At 42.3% G+C, this 16,824-nt stretch overlaps 1 protein-coding gene across 1 annotated transcript; it reads right to left on the reverse strand.

Moving 5' to 3' along the window:
* Positions 1-8,586: 8,586 nt before the first annotated feature.
* On the reverse strand, positions 8,587-16,774 carry CDCA7 (cell division cycle associated 7). Its single transcript, XM_042822332.1, is given in 11 exon segments — positions 8,587-10,632; positions 10,920-11,056; positions 11,719-11,868; positions 12,286-12,426; positions 12,750-12,938; positions 13,488-13,565; positions 13,968-14,216; positions 14,953-15,063; positions 15,424-15,546; positions 16,336-16,599; positions 16,601-16,774. Coding segments are annotated over 11 exon segments (1,647 nt in total). The 3' UTR covers positions 8,587-10,601.
* Between the last annotated feature and the right edge of the window lie 50 nt (positions 16,775-16,824).

The raw sequence follows: 16,824 nt of genomic DNA on the forward strand, positions 1-16,824 counted from the left end.
TTTCCCTCAATGATTTTTGTTAACATCCAGTAATTGCTTGTTCTTGTTAATATAAAGGAACAGGTAAGACTGTCTCTGTCTTCCTAAAGTGAGAAAGGGCCATATGACACAATGTGGATGAATGCTGCAGCAATCCTTTTGGAAGAGATCCAGCATCAAAATAAACATTCGGCAGCTTACCAGGCTGAGAGAGGATGGGATCTGCTCATCTGAATGATGCTTTGATCTGTTATGATGGGTGTAAAATCTTCAGTTTGAAAAATACTGTTCTCCGGGGTCTGCAAGAGCTAACGTTGCTCTAAAAGCTACATCCCCTGATCAGCCACCCTGTTTCACTGATCAGAGCCTATGTGATCTGCAGCCTCCTTTCTCTGCCTCTGCTCAGAGAAAAGATTGCAGCTTCATGTCAGTTATTTGCATGTTTTTCTTAACAGTGTACTCTCAGCAGCTTGATTTAACCTTACACGTTCTGAAGATCACAAAAACCTGACAAATAACATTTAGATTGGCATCTAATATTTTCTAAGTATAAACAGGCACCTCTCACGCACATCTCGTTTTCTACTCTTTTAGTAAACGTATTCTAACACTCTTAGCTTACCTACTTTAAAAGGATGGGCACGTTGAACCAGCTGGCCTCTTCCCACTGCCATAGCTTTTCATGTTACATTCTGCTGTTCCAATTTCTGTATTTTCCCTGCACTTTGCAAGATGAAATGCAGAAGTTTAAAGTCTCATAATGTTTATGTGACAAAATCCTACTGCTAAGTACAGTATTACTGACGGATTAGTTTAGTGCAATAGCATAATGTAATTTAATTATAGTAATAGTGCACAGCAACAATCTTACTACTTATGTCAGATTGTGAGACGTTCTCTATTAAAAGCTTCATCATTGTTACTTAGTTTTCAGGTTTAGTTCTACAGCATTTCCTCCCCACACACATATTAAATTGATTTTATTGGTGTAGGCAAATTGCTTTCATTCTGCTACTGTAGGATTCTCTAAGAATTCACAATAACAACTTAAAAACCTGTTTTGCATCATGAGACAATAGCCAGCTTGTGAAAGCCTGTAGCTTTCTGGGTGCAAGTCCTCAGAATTGCACACCACTGTTTTAAAATAAAAATAAAAATAAAATTTAAAAGCCCCCACCAAACAAACAAACAAGATCATTCCACCACTCTACCTTTTGTATTTACCTGAGAGCTTTTAAAATAGATTGATCTGAATTCTTGTGCCACCCATGAGAAGCTACCACGTTCATGTAAACTATTGCAGAGTAGGGCTGCATCATTATTTTCAGCCCACAGCTCCCACTGATTTTGGCTGGGGCTGACAGCACTTTCAGAAATCCAGCCCACAGTACCTTCTATTTCTAAAGTGCCTTCTATCTGGAGATCACCGGCGTTATTTTGTACCAGCATTAATTCAGCCTCATGACAGCTCCAGAAAGACAGGAATATGCATCTCCAGCCAGCACAGCTGTATGCAAAGTGAACATCTGTCCATCGCCAAATTCAGTTTAGCTAATAATAAAAAACCCACACTTTTCTCCTCTAGACAGGACCAGAATGCAAGGGAAAGCCTGAGGAGGATTTCCATGCTTTAAAAAGGGAGATAGAGACTGAGACGTGTGACAGCACTAGGGAAAGAGCCCAACACCCCAGCAGCCATGATATCACCTTCCTTGCCAAAAATGGAGGGTTTTTTTCCCTGCAGCATGACTGCATTTGCTCTTTCGTGCTGATGTAACAGTGCAGACAGAGAAGGCTCTGCAGGTTTCTGATGATGCAGTTAGACAAGGTTAATTTCTGTCTGGCAGCAAGATGCTGGCTTGTCATAATTGCATTTAAGCCAAAGATCTCCTTGCCTTATTTTAATAACAGGCTAGGTGATATTAACTAACTAAAGCACTGCAGCTCTTTCGAGAAGCTTTAAGACTCAGCACGTATGTTTATCAAGATGCAAGGCTATTACCACAGAGGGTCCAAGAACTGGCACTGCAATGCCCAGCTCTTAGCCAGAGGAACACATAGCTTCACAAAAGCCACATCTCCACACAGAACCTGGCAACACATTGCATGGAGCACCCAAATTTCAGCTTCTCTGAGAGGGCTGGGAAGTGACTAAAAGGCAGAGGGATGTTTCTCTCCCCTCTGGCTTCTCAATTGAAAGGATCTATACACCCAGTCATCCCTCTTCGTGCAACAGACCAGTGCAAGGAAGCAAAATTGTGCTGACTATCCACCCACCCTTTCAAGCCTTAAGATTACATAAAGAACAGTTTCTGTGCTATGAAAGATTGAAATTCAATCTTTTTTCTACCTGATTGTGGATGGGTGTTTGAACTGGAGACTAATCTTTTGAAGCAGACATTTGCCAAAAGCAGCCTATTTGCTGCTTTACAATCCTGAAGGCCACACCACCTCTACAGCACCTTTGCAAGCTACATATAGAAACATAATTATATGCCAATCCACTCGTGCATTAATTTTTGCTGCAGAACTATTTTCCGGGCTGTGCTCCCCTAGTGCAGCAGCACCCTGTGCTCAGCAGAAACCCAGGCATTGCTAGAAGCAGCACCATTTATGTCACCTTTATGCCATAGTGCTATCCAGACTGTGGACGATTTGCTACCAAAAGCCTTGCATTTCTTAAAGCTTTGTCTCAGAAGAAAAAAATCTGGGTCAAACTCTCCACATCAAAGCACGCTGGTGGAGGATTTCAATCTTTGTCTTAGATCCGTGTCTTAGGTGACTGTTCTGAAGATTTGAGGGCACTAAGAAAGCATCACCTCTTTGCTGTGTTTTCCATGAAATTCTGTAACAACAAGAAAATAAGAAAACGTTCCCAGCCTAAGATCTACCCGAGTAATTAGGTCACCCCAGCTGCTTTTGTAGATGAGGTGATGCACATATGACAAAGGAGTCTCTTCCCCCCATTGATGACATTGTTCCCCTGCCTATGCACAGAGACTTGGAAATGAACCTAGAGTTTAGTGTCTAGTTGAAGTGAAACTCCTGATCGTGAGCTTCTCTTTTCCCCCCCTTCCCACCATTCAGGTGCAGTGAACACCTTCCGCGCTGCTGTGAGCATGACTTCTAGCCTCCAGATCTCTCCCTCCCTCGTGTTGTCTGGATATCAGGTTTTTCAACCCCCAGTCCTTCCTCACAGGTAGGAAGCACATCACAACTCATTAGTAATTTACTGCTACAGTAATTTTTATAATTACTGCCAGGAGGCCTCATTAAATTTGATCTAATGAATAAATATTGTATTTTTCAACGTGATTACCAGAACAGCTTAAGCTGAGTGCCATAAACAATTATTTTCTTCAATACGTGGTATGTCAGTAAGTATTGATTTTTATTTTGTAAAGAATTTACTGCATTCCTATCTATGTCTAGTGAGTAATAAATAGCCAGCCCTCTGAAGCATCAATTGCCAGAGAGCAGATGGCAAAACAAAAATTGGAGGTATCTATTGCAAAAAAGTAGAAGAATGCATATTAGTGAAGACAAAGGTCTGGGAATGGCTGATGTGTGTCCCTTTCCCAGCCCTCAAGGAAACAGCCTGGGTTAGGCTATGGTCCTTCTGCTTTCTTTGCAAATCAGCTCTACAAGCTATAGGCTGTATTAGTAGGACAAAACAAAGCATCTTTATCTGAGAGAACTAACCTGGGAACAAACAATAGCACCCTGTGTTTCATTTGTTTTTAGATGCAGTTGATTATTTGAAATGAGTAGAAGAGAAATATACACTACATACTGAATATGAACCTACAGTACAAAGGAAACCTGTAAATTATCTTCTCAACATCAATTATGCCTGCTTCAGCAATTGCAGGTTTTAACATATAAACCTCTTTCAAATGTAAGAAGAGGCACACACTGGCAGTATCTTAAGATACACATCAGAGGAGCTCAGCATCAGGACAAAAGCCTTGAAATATCCATCATCTGAGAGCATTTTCTGCACCTCCTATATGGTACCATTCTATATAGCTGATTCCAGAGCTCCTGGGTTACTTAAATAGCATTTTCTTCAAGTAAATTTCTCTACATTACCAAACAGCAGTGCTGCACTGTGCAGTCAGCTTTGGTTTTTAAGCAAGTCTTTCATTCAGGGTAAGAGCAAAAGGTGCGTAGGTAAACCCAAGGTCACTGAAGGCAATTGGTGTGACTAACAGGATCTATCCTTTTATTTTTAATAGACAGTTTCAAATTAGCTGTATTTTCTCTGCTTGTTGTCTAGTTTAAGAAAAGCTGGGGAAGCCTTGAGACTGTTAACTCTATTTTTTCCCCACTATCGCCTTGCTGTGGTTAAGGTTTGATCTGCCTTCCACCAAATTTCACTAGAATAAATATGGTAATACAGTGTGGTTATGCACTTTGCAGTTTCTCACCAAAACAGCCTCACTGACTTTCACCAACATGCAGCTTTCTCCCCCTTCCCCCAGGGAACTAACTCTCCACAGGACCTTAACACTAGGTCCACCTTTGTTGCTGCTTCACTGCACAGTGTCTGTACATCGTGACAGCTAGCATTTGCCCTTCGACTCCCATTGGTACCCACATTGATAAGGTTGACGTGGTTTAAGTAGGCCAGCAAATACAAGGAGAACATTCCTCTGATTCTGAAACGGACACAGAAAAAGGTCATTGGTGTATCTAACTACGGGGAATAGTTGAGTCATTCATAAATCTGAGAATCCTTTTCATAAAACCCTTGCATATCACACAGTGAGCCACAGCAGACAAGAAACAAGAGCACTCCAGCAAGGCTGACAGCTTCACTAGATGGCCAGCAGTCCAGCATGTTAAATGTATTGTGTGACCTCTATACAGAGAAAACCAGAAGCTAAACTTCAGGCAGGCTTAGTTAGTAAGTTAGCTAAGCCTGATATCTATTGAACCATTCATCTCATCTGTCACTTTTCCTCAGAACAAAAGAAACAGTTGCTAGACATTGCATTTTGGACCTTTTGGAAACTGGGAAATTGGAAAAAAAAACAAAAAAACCAAAACAAAACAAAAAAAACAGAAAAAGTGGCACCTGATGGCTTGCAATACTTTCAACTACCTTTTTTTTCCAGCCATAATGCAGAACCTAGTCTATGAAAACATACCTGATGCTTCTCACGACTAAGAAATAATCTGCTTGCGAGAAGAAAGGCGCCTTCAATCTGCACTCAGAAGGTGAGAAGTAAAAGAGCATTAGTCTTGCTGTAGAGAAGTCTGAATGTCTTGATAGAAACCATCTGAAAACTTGGAATTACTTCTACAGGAAACTGGGATCATACCAAAGCAGGCCAGTACCTCACAACAAAACTCTGTGCTTGTTTCCAGCGCCAAAATTATAACATGACAACTTTTTCCACAAGAATTAAATGAAACCAGAAATAAAGGGGGAAGAAAAAGGCTTTAGAGTGCTAACTCTCTGCAGCAGGAGGCAGCCAGCATGGGCATTGAGTGCAGCACACTCATCCCTTCTCCCTGCTGAAAAGGACACAAAAAGAACTCTGGCTAAGCATTTATTTTTCTGCTAATGTGAAAGTTTTCTTTTAAAGAGGAAGCAGATTGAACGGCGCACGAGAAAAGAATTTGACTCTGGCTTATTTCCAAAGGTTTTTTTTCCCCCTGATGATTCACTGTTATCAGTCGTGTTCACATTATAACCAGGCTCAAAAAGAAATACCCAAAAACCAAACCAACCCCACCCCCTACACCTAACAACAAAAAAAAAACCCGTGCCACAGAAGTGCTATGAAATAGGATCTTTCCCACTGCTAAGTTCTGCTAATAAGCTATATGAGAAGAGCTCTTGCGTGATTCTCTTATGTTCATTCACCTTAGAGTGGTAACATAACTAAGCTTCTAGTTCTGGAAGTTCTGGAGCTTCAGAACATGTCTAAAGACGGTGAGTCTTCATGCAACTACACCAGATGGTTGGCACTGGTTGGACTTGTTTGATCTCACCTATATGATTAAGTTGAAAATGTCTCCATATCTCTGAAATCTAAGGTATTAAGAGATAATTTTTAGTACACTCTGATTGTGGCTTTGTTTCCAAATAGGCTCCTGATTGTATATTCATGGAGAATATCTGAATTTTTTTTTTTTTTTTTTTGTCAGAGCCTTCTTGTCCCCAGCCCTGGTGGCAGTCAGCTATGCTCACCCAGTTTATGTAACACTCACAAACATTGTGCCTATGAAGGAATTCAAACTAAAAGAAAGCAAGGCAAGGCCACCAGGAGTGCTGCTAGGACAGCTTTGTTACTCTGTATGCAATTACAAGAATATGAAGGTGCTCACCGTAGGATTCTGCTGCTTAAACCTCTTCATACAGCCTAGGGCACAATTTCCTTCTCCCTGTCTCCAACGATGTTAACATATAGATACAAAGCTAACATGAGCCCACATGCAGAGCCATAATCTAAGCAACATTTTGTTTCCAAGTTTTACCTAAAGACATACTCCAACAGGAAGATGAGCAGAGCTCAATCCAGCAGGATCTACAGTTCAGCTGATAGAAGCTTTTCTGCTCCAAAAAGCCCTTCTGAAGTAGTGCTAATAAAGAAGCACCAATGCAATGCCCTCACACCTCATCCTGACCATACTGTGATTTTTAAATTTTTTTGTTTGTTTTTAAACATAACCATCTGTCACCCTTGCTACTAGAGAATATTAAACTCCAGTCAGTAGAATGCCCATGCCAAGAAGATCTTGTGTAGCATGACTGCAGCTTTACCCTCCAGACATGCTTTTACACAAAGTCAATATCCACAGCTTGTTACAAGCCACAGCAGCATTGCCATCCTGCCCTTACCTTGTAATTCTAGGACTCCTATCACTACCACTGACCATTACACCTTTGGGTTCAAACGTACAGTTTTCTTCCATTTGCCAACCCTCACTACAAAGCACAGGTGGGTTTTTCTATCTGTTCACTTGTTTTGGACCTCCACCTAGGAGTCCTAGGCTTAAATGGAGCAAGAACTACTCAAGTTCTCTTGTAACATCTATAACTGAGTTATTCATGTATTTCTTTGATATTGCCCAGCACTGCATTGGTGTTGGAGTTGGGATCCCACAAGACCAGCCAGCTAAAGCTTGACAAACAAAGCTCTGTCTTGTTACTCACAATGATTTAGTTTCAAGGACAAGAACCTTAAAAAAGGGCAAGAAGTTTTTCCAAAACCCCCATAGTAGCTTCTGCTATCAGCCATGCAGGAGCTGCACTAGCAAAGAGCTGAGAAACAAACTGGTTTATGCCAGCAGAGGTCAGTGGGTGACTCCCTTGCTAAATGCATCAGATGCAGAAAACTACACCTTCACACTGCACATCACATAAGGTTTCAAAGCTAGCTGCACTCCCTCATCCTACAACAGCAACAGCCATTCTTCAACCAGATGCAAAGCTGGTTCCCAAAGCTAGTGTCTATTTTTAGAGTTTCCATTGCATTTCCCTACACAGATGTAACTGGTTAAGCAACAGACCTGCTTAGGAATGTACTGGGTTTTACTTTATCAGCCTGTGAAGCAACTCTTTAATGCTATTTCTGTAGCTTACTCACCATGAAAACATTTTGCTCTATAGGTAAGGAAGATAAAAATGCCTCTTTCAAACACTCCTCTTCCCTTTTGAAGAGACTTAATATTTCATCATAAGTTGCATAACTAGAGACTGCAAGGAACCAAATAAATATATATAAGAGAATCTTCTGAAAGAAGAGAATTGGCCAGTTTCACTGGCAGACACTATATCACTGTAATAAGAAGTTGACTCATAAGCTATCTTTAGATTATATTCACACACTTAACATTAAACAGAAGCTATCCATCACTTTCAGTACCACTTCTCTCAGATTGTTACACAGGTACAAATGCCCCTTGCATCCATCCCCAAGAACACCCAAGGGAAAAAGAATGAAGTTTAAAGAGAATAATTTACTTATTAGTCCCTCCTAGCAATTCTAAGATATTGTAACAGGTTTTAGGAAAAAAAAAAAAAAAAAAAAGGAAGCTATATCAGACCTAGATGAAGATCACCTGGCCCTAAAGCTGAGTAGTGAGGAAATAATTTACCACTTAAAAAATGCTGTGCAAGTTAAATCATCCCACCTCACAAATGCACTTTGTTCTGTTCTTCCTTCTACATGATTTCCTATTTCCAGGCATCTTCGTTTTCCAAACAATCTATCAGTTAGGTTTTTCTCTGCAAGAAGTATCTTAATTGCTGCCCATGGGCTGCAGATATAAACCACAGGCTCTCCATCAGGTTAATATCAACAGTACTGAAGTAACTGTAATAGAGAGGATTAGTAAAGAGATGAAGTGACATGTGTCAAAATCATCATATAAACCTTAAATGTAACAGACTCCCCAAATTAAACACAAGTTTACTCTCATGTTACCAGCATGGTGATGAAAGGCAAGCACCCACAGCCTTCAGCAAAAGTAATGCAATGAGCACTTAGCAAGTTCTTTGTGGGCAGCTCAAACACTGCTGCTTCTCAGCAGCAATACAACAGTTCATCTGGAAAGCAGCAACGTTTTTTAAAAACAGTTCAGAGACAAGAATTCTAACTGAGAAAAAGTTTTATTTTTAAAATAAAAACCTTCATACATAAATTTGTCAATGGGAAGAAATCTAAATACAGCAGTCTTCAGGATACAGAGCAAAGATTAGCTTTCAGCACAGTTCTTCCACACTCCAGCAATCAGAAGGGAAGCACAGCAATTAGAAAAAGAATCATTCTTATGTGTCAGAACATGTACTTCCAGAGTTCCTTCTTCAAGAGATGAACCTGGAGAACAGGGCACACTCCACCCAAGATTGCACGTCTGGTCAAACTATGGAAGCAGGAGATGGGAGATTCTCAACAGCACAGGTGATTTATAAACCAGATTTGCATGTCTGAGACAAATATATTCTGTTTGCAAGGTCCTCCTTCCCCCACACTGTTCTAATTCCCAGAAGAGTATAAAAAGGTACAAAAAGGTTTGTTATATACAGAGCGCAAATACTGTGTAAACAGAAGGGTCAGAAGCTGCATTTTGTTCTAGTGCTCAATAAACCCAAGCTGACTCTTCCTACTACTCAACTGTGCGTTACGTATAACACTGCATTCCTCCATGACCAAACTAAGCGCATGTATTCACCGTGGCTCTCCAGTTAGTTTTCATGTTGCCTTCTATTCTACAGCATTTAGAAGATGCTGTCCACACAACAACAGGTATTCCTCAGCTCAGTTCTTGCTGTACACGTGCTCCATTAATAACATCACACAAAATACCCTTCTACAGTCACACAGAGCCACAAATGAATAGAAGTATGGATGGATTGTTAAAGAGGAGACCACAGTGCCAGTGACATTTATAAGTGCTCACAAACTGCACGCATCTCCTTTTTTATTCATTTTTTAAAAGCCTTTTCAATCAACTGTTCTTCCTCATCAAGTGGTAATGCCACTTGAGAACATTATCCATGTTTGTGCTTCTCTATGCAAGCCAAGGAATAATTCATTTTAAGCTGGATTGTAGCTTAGAAAGCCTTTGCTTTCTATTTTTGCTCATAGGGAAAAGAAAACTGAATGACCATTTGTCACTGACCCTTCTCGTGATAACATTCAACAAGTCACCACACTTCACCCTCTTGCCGTTGGCCAATGACTACATCAGCTACTCCTCAACTTGGTTAATCCCCAGGCTGATTCAGCACAGAAGCATTACTGCAGTTGGCAGCAAGAGAAGGGAAAGGACAACTAAGAAGAGAATCCAAAAACCAGCAAAAATTTAGCAGAGGTCACTTCATGAGACATACCCACATTCTCAGATCAGTCACTACTACATAACAGCAGTGCTGGTGCAACAGGAGCTTCCAGCAGTGGCCTCCTCTTGTCTGAGAAAACACAAACACAAGAGCTTACCCCTTAATTGCTTCTGCTGCAATTTAAATCACTCAATCTCCTTCAAAATATCCAACGTGTACTTCAAGCGCTCTATAAACCTAAATGTTAATGCTTGGAGATGGCTCAACTGCAACCTTTAGACCTTCCTTTTTGAACTTATGAATGAATTGCTGCTTTGGATGACTGTTAGCTCTGTTTGATCATTTACATTCAGTAAGAGTCAATCGCAGAAGTTGGCCAGGAGTTAAACACACACCTTTCCCCACTTGGTTCTGTGGGGAACAATGCCTTGAATGTTCTGAACATCCTTATCTTTTTGTCACCAACTTCAAAGCACAAATAAACCTGCAGTACAGATCAACGCATGAACAGAACTCCAATGGCTTAAAGCCCCATCTTCTTTCAGGATAAAGAAAGTTGCCGGCATAAAAGCAGGGACTGATGCTATCTCATACTTTGTTTTACAAAAGTTGTTTAACAAGAAAGCAATGGCCCGCGGGCAAATCTCTATTAAACAGTTTCTCGAAGCACAATTTGCACAGCAATATGCTTTTCTTTTCTAAAAAAATCCAGAAGGGGAGGGAACCAAGCACTGGCTTTGTAGTCTCATTTGATTAAACAATTCACTGGAGGTAATAATATGGCACTGGTGAAAGAGTATGCAAGTCAAAGGCAGCCACAGCTTCAGTCTTCCATTCCAAGTTCTTGCTTCAGACTGAAAGACAAGCAGAAACTCAAGTTATTTTATAGCAAAACAGTTCAGAAATCCTTTAGACAAATTAGTGGAGATAATGACAACAAAGGTCAAGTTGGCAAAGGCAAGGAGTGGATATACCACTTACTTTGGCTAAGAACTAACTAGTCAGAAAAGTTTTGCGGAAAAAGAACAGACTCAAGAGACAATGTGGACTGATCTTGAGATATCTGAGCAACAGCTGCCCAGTTTTCAGCCACTATCCCACACAGAGTAGGGCCACTTTACTGACACAATGGCATAATTACCCTTTCAAGTAGGCATGGACATTATCATAGCCGTGGTACTTGGCCAGATAGACCAGGACACCCGTAGCACATCTGCCATCTCTCTGTCTGCAGAAGCTACAATTGCATATTCCACGGCAAGGTGGGCACCTCCAGGTCTAGACAAAAGAAAAAAATAAAAACAGACAACATCCCCTTTAACTGAACTGCAGCATGAAGCACAATTCACAGTCATAGGTAAAAATAATCCAACTATCCACTTAGTGATCACCAGTGCTGCAGAAGTTGTCTGGCTGGGACAGAAAAGTCCCAGTTTCTCAGTCTATAAGGTATTAAACTCTTCTTTGCATGTAACCATAGGAAATACTCTACTCTGTTCAGTTCCTGAGCCATTTCCATAGTGCACAGCAGCAAGACTGTTTTCTCCATGATACAATTCCCCTCCAGAGTACATTAAGCACTAATATAAAACTGAATAGTAAACATTATTCTGAATATACAAGAATACTGTCAGCTGCTCTGCTCTCCTAGTTTATTCCTGAAAATGAAACTGCAGAAATACTAACTACAAAGAGTTCTAGACAACAATGTTCTATCATCCAGTTTGACTCAAACTAAGACATGGTTTATTGGGCATGGCGGTGATGTGTTATGGTTAGACTAGATGATCTCGGAAGTCTTCTCCAACCTTCATGATTTTAAGTATACCTTATGTACTACAACACTGCAAGCAGTTCCCTTTCAAAGGCACTTTAGCTATGAGCAGAAAGGTGCATCTGCTACTCAATCAATTTAAGGTCAGTATTAAAAGTTGACTTACTGGATCCAGCAATGCTGTTCTGACATCTTCCCCATACCTATTGCGGAGGCATGGCCCACAGAACTGGCCCCGTACTCCTACGCAATCAGGGTTACGACAGTTGGTCTTGGTGTCTATGGTTTTTTGACGACACTGATGACAAGTAGATCCCTGTAACACAAGGAAAGTAATTCAAGAAACAAAACATTGGAAGCAGCTCTCTAGCTGAGGGAATACAGCATTTAACAAGCAATCTCCCTGGCAGCTGGCAGCACTCATCCTGAAACAGAAAGCCACCTCACAAATTTGAATCAAGATTTTATCTTCTGTGCCTGTTAACAAACACTCTCACAGACTGGTATCACCAAGGTACTACAGTTGATCCAAGAAGAGAACAAGTCAGCTGGCTTGGCAAACACCACTCAGTTAACTCAGGGAAAGATGGCTGAGGTTCTGGAGCACCATCTGCCATTTTTCTCCCAGAAATCACACCCCTCCTTTCAGTGATAAGCAAGTCCACTCTATTTCACATCAGAGTAACAAATGATTTCACAAAGCATGCATTTCAGGAAGTTGGAATACACTTACCATGGTTCTGTTATACACTTTCTCTCTTGCAGATCCACAGATGTTACTCAGCTCTTCCTCTGTTATCTCCTCAACCGGTCGCACAATGTGTGGAAGAGCCATGGCACCACGGTGACCTCTCCTGGGAGTTTGGGCATCATGCTGGATAATGAAGACAACATTGGTAGGATGGGATTCAGCAAGAATTCTACACAAAGCAAGACTCTTCAAATCAGTGCCGAAGTCCCAAACATCCATTCCATATTTAAACGAGAGATAAATCTTTGCAAACACCTACGATGTGTATGCTGCTTTAGTATCTAAAGGATGACAGATCAAATGAAATGCCACTGGATTTTTCTCGCCTACAACTGGAGTACAAGAGGAATTTATCTAGCATAATGTGCTCTGAATTAATTTTTATATTCTTGAGGGGATACAAAACCATCTTCAGTAGCAACTGAAGAACCAGAACCTCAGCATACCTCCAGATCTTCACCAGACATCTTCCTCCTTCTCACTAGGAGGTATCGGTCATCATCTTCCTCCTCTGGTAAAGGAGTAGGAGGGCCATCAATCAGGGACCTGGATCTCGTGTGAGGCCGAGAACTTCGGTCTGGGTTCCTCCTCAACGCACTTCTGGGAAGTGAGCGCCTTGGAAGTCGTTTTGGTGTCTGGAAAAGTTTAAGAGAACCCAATGATACAACAACTTCTGTCCTCCCAGTACAGGAATTCCCACACAGAACAGCAGAACCCATATCTATAGCAAGTTTCTGCTTTTACTGTTACTCACACAGCTTACAGGTAAATCAGCAGCAAAATCCATCACACTGCTAGATCGCTACCCTACTACTTTAAGGACCTAGTTAATCCAAAGGTCAGAGTCTTTTTTAAGGCTCTGAACTCAAACAAGATTCAGGCTTGAGCTTCAAAGCTTTGGCTGCCTTCCCTTATCTCTAGCCACTGTATAAATATCAGCACCTCATTCAGTTTTATTGGCCTATGGAAACACTTAAGCCATTGTGAATTAATCTGATCCATTTTATACAGTGGAAAATCAGAAGAAAATTGCACAATGAGGATGTCCAGTTCAGTAAATGACAATTCTGAATTGGACTCTGAATTATGAGGTTTAATAAGCTTTGTAATCAAGAGTCCTGTATTGTAGTGCAATAATTCAAGAATCAGAAACCTTAAGGCAAATACGTTAAGTTTGTACTTACATTATTGGCTGTTGGCAGTGATCTTCTCCCATCGAAAATACCAGAAACATTTTGCAACTCAGCCATTAGTTTTGCAAGCTAGCAAAAGAAAGCAGAGCCTTAAGAGGGAGTTCACATGCTATTACAGACTATTAGATTAGAGCAATTGGCTGGAATTACAATTACAGCAACCGCAGCCATTCTTTAACTTTTATGTCTCATTTTTATGTTCTAGTGACTACAGGTAATTTGAAAACACTCAAACTTAATAGACTTCAAGCCTAAACAAAGAATAGGCCTTAAACACAGATTTTTTACTGAAAGACTTCTCTCAGATTTTCAAATACCAGTGAACATGAAGCATTTGATTCAAGTATTCGGAATGTAAATTCCTCTTAATGAATTCACATAACTCCCATTAGGGTTAATTTGAATAAACAAGGAGAGCCACCAAGAGTCAAGGGGAAGAGAGGGAAAGCAGAGGACAGGCTGAGTACTTGCCATCGCTTTGTTTTCCTTGATGTTTAAAGCTCTCTTTTCTAAAAACAGAGAGCCCTTTTCCTCAGAATCAGAGTCTGACTCTGGAGCAGGCATCGTATCTTCAGGAAGAGATTCCACCTCAGCCTTCCTCCTTCCGGATCTTCGAGGTGGAAACTTAATGGCTACTTTGAGAGGAACAGTGCATTTCCTCAGTCTCAGAGGTGCCTCTCTGTCAGCACTGACATTGTTTTCTGAATCAGATTCCAATTTCTGTTAACAAATCACAACAAACACATAAAACAGAATGAGTTGCTCTGCAATTAAATAGTCTGACTCCTACTTGTTCTCCTTACTGCTTTTTATAACTCAGACATGCATCTTCTCCCAGTCAGATGCCAACCTAGTTATTCCTCGGCAGGTTCTTTAGTTCTGACAGGAACTTATTAATGCCAAACATGCTAACATTACATTTTTCACTACTTAATACTAATTCTTGGTATTTTTAAACAACAAACCTGCTCTTGCACTGCAGTTACAAAAAGCAGGATTCCATCATCTATCGTTCCTTCTACACTGCACAAGTGCTACAGCATTCTCTGTTACACTGTGAGAGTGCACATCTGACTGCACATCAGTGCAGGCAGATATTTTCCTCGGGTTTGCTAGGATCCATGAGCCAGGTTAACATTTTGTGCTAAAGAAACAAAAAGTGTTAGAGTCTAACAAAGAGCAACAAGCATCAAGGGCAATTCTACCAAGTAATAGATTTTCCAGTCCATATGAAGACTTTACTCTGATCCTGCAAAGCTTAGGAGCTAGAGGGATTTTAGGAGGACAAAACAAAACAAAACAAAAAAATCAAACTATGTCTAGTTACATTTACTACATTAAATAAAGTCACATTTCTTTCTGACAACACTTGACTTGGAATCTGAAGCTGACATTTTTCAGTTATACCAAAGAATGTGAAAGGATTAAAGCTGCAAAGTGAGATCAGCCATCTTACCAAAGCACTTTCAACTTTCTTTTCTGAAAAGCCACAGAAGGATTCATCATCAGAGGATTCGTGAAAGATTTTGGCCAGTTCTTTTCTAACATTCGACCTCAACGTGCGTTTCTGCAAAGAACAAAATACCCTTTACTTTAATTGGGCAAAACCAACTTGCATTTACAACCAAAAGACAAGCAAATGGCTCTTTTTAATTAAAAAATAATAATAGTAAATGAATTTACAGGCAGTTTCAGAACTGCAGTTGCAACTATTAGGCACGTTCGTTTAGGTGATGTCTCAAAGGTTGCTCATCTGCTTCCAACACCTACCAGCTGGGAGCATAAGCAAGCAGTGATGTGGAATTACAGTACGTATCACGGATCTGTAACTGCTGTACAAAATAGAAGCAGCATTTATCACATGCCAACCTGCAGGTCTTCACTAACACTGCTCCTTCAGGTTTATTTGCTCCAGCCCTATACTCACTGTGTTAGCAAAGTTGTCAGAACCGAAACTGTCACAACTGTCATCAGAGGATGAGGACGTCTCCATGGGAATCAGCTTGGTATTTCGGAACGTGGTGAAGGTTCTCCTACCAGAGCAGCGACGCTGCAAAAGAACAGTGCCAACCCCGTTATGGATGGGCAGCAGCCATAGTGCACGGCGCTGGGGCACATATATACGCTGCTGCCAGTGGGCTTACCCACTTCAGAATACCTGTGGTGCGTGAACACAGCACACCTCCCCCCAGCAGAACCAGCACCATTAAACAAAACATCCCCAGCGTTAAAGTGGGAACAGGTTCTAGTCTGGTAGATTTCACATCCTTTTACAGGAGAGCTTAGCTTGCTCTCAACAAATACTTCTTTTAGCTCCGCAGTGAAGCAGGAACATACACAAACATCATACGTGCCCCCACGCCTTACGGATGGGACTAGAAACGCGCACAAGACCATCACGCCGAGATCTGCTTTGAGTAACTAGGTACTTTTAGCTTAAGACGAGCGTTAAGCACACGGAGCACTGAAAGCACACCGCTCCAACAGCGACCAGCGCAGCTCTCCTCATAGAGCCCCACCACCGATCGCAGCACACCGCGCACCACGGCCCGGCCGGGACCAACTAGCCGCGGGCCCGTTAGCACACACAACGCGCCCCGGCCGCGCGCCACGCTAAAACAGAGGCCCTCAGCGAACCCCCCACCCCGCAACCACAGGCCGCTTCCCCCGCAACAGCCCCAACGGCCTCCGGGACGGGAAGCGGAGGGAAAGCCGATCCTCTGCCCCAGCCCCGCGGCTGGGGATACCCGTAGCCGCCGCCCGGAGGCCGCTCCTCCCGCCGAGCGTCCGGCACAACGCTTCCCCCCGCTCTAACCGGCCCCCGCAGGACAGCGCTCACCTGCGGGCGCTGCGGAGCCATGCTGACGGCGGGACGGGTGGCGGGAAATGAAGGTTCGCGCCAAAGCGGCGGGGGCAGAAAGGGGCGGAGCCCGGCGGCGCCTTTCCCGCGCTGCCGCCCGCGTCCTGGCAGATGAGTCCGACACACACGGAACCCAGCATCTCGCGCCCCCTCCTCGCGCCCATCCGCGCACCCCCGCAGAGAGCATGGAGAGGCTCTTCCGGAGCGCCCCAGAGGGCCCGGTGTGGGGGCCTCCTTTTTTTTTTTCTCTGGGAGGTGCGGGGTTTGTGGAGCTGCAAGGACCTGATCGTGTGGCGCGAAAATCTCCTGGCCGGAACGCGGCGGGACGCGAGCGCTTGAGGGGCGGGGCCGGGGGTGCCCGCGTGGTCTGGGGCTGTGTCGTGCTGCCACTTGTAACTGCTGCTTTTTTCCCCACCATTCTGGGAGAAGATAAACATAATTAAAAAAATAAAAGACCGCCACACAACT

Source organism: Centrocercus urophasianus, unplaced genomic scaffold, assembly GCF_019232065.1.
Source record: "Centrocercus urophasianus isolate 14NV4802_14NV808 unplaced genomic scaffold, USGS_Curo_1.0 seq_20, whole genome shotgun sequence".
NCBI lineage: Eukaryota > Metazoa > Chordata > Aves > Galliformes > Phasianidae > Centrocercus > Centrocercus urophasianus.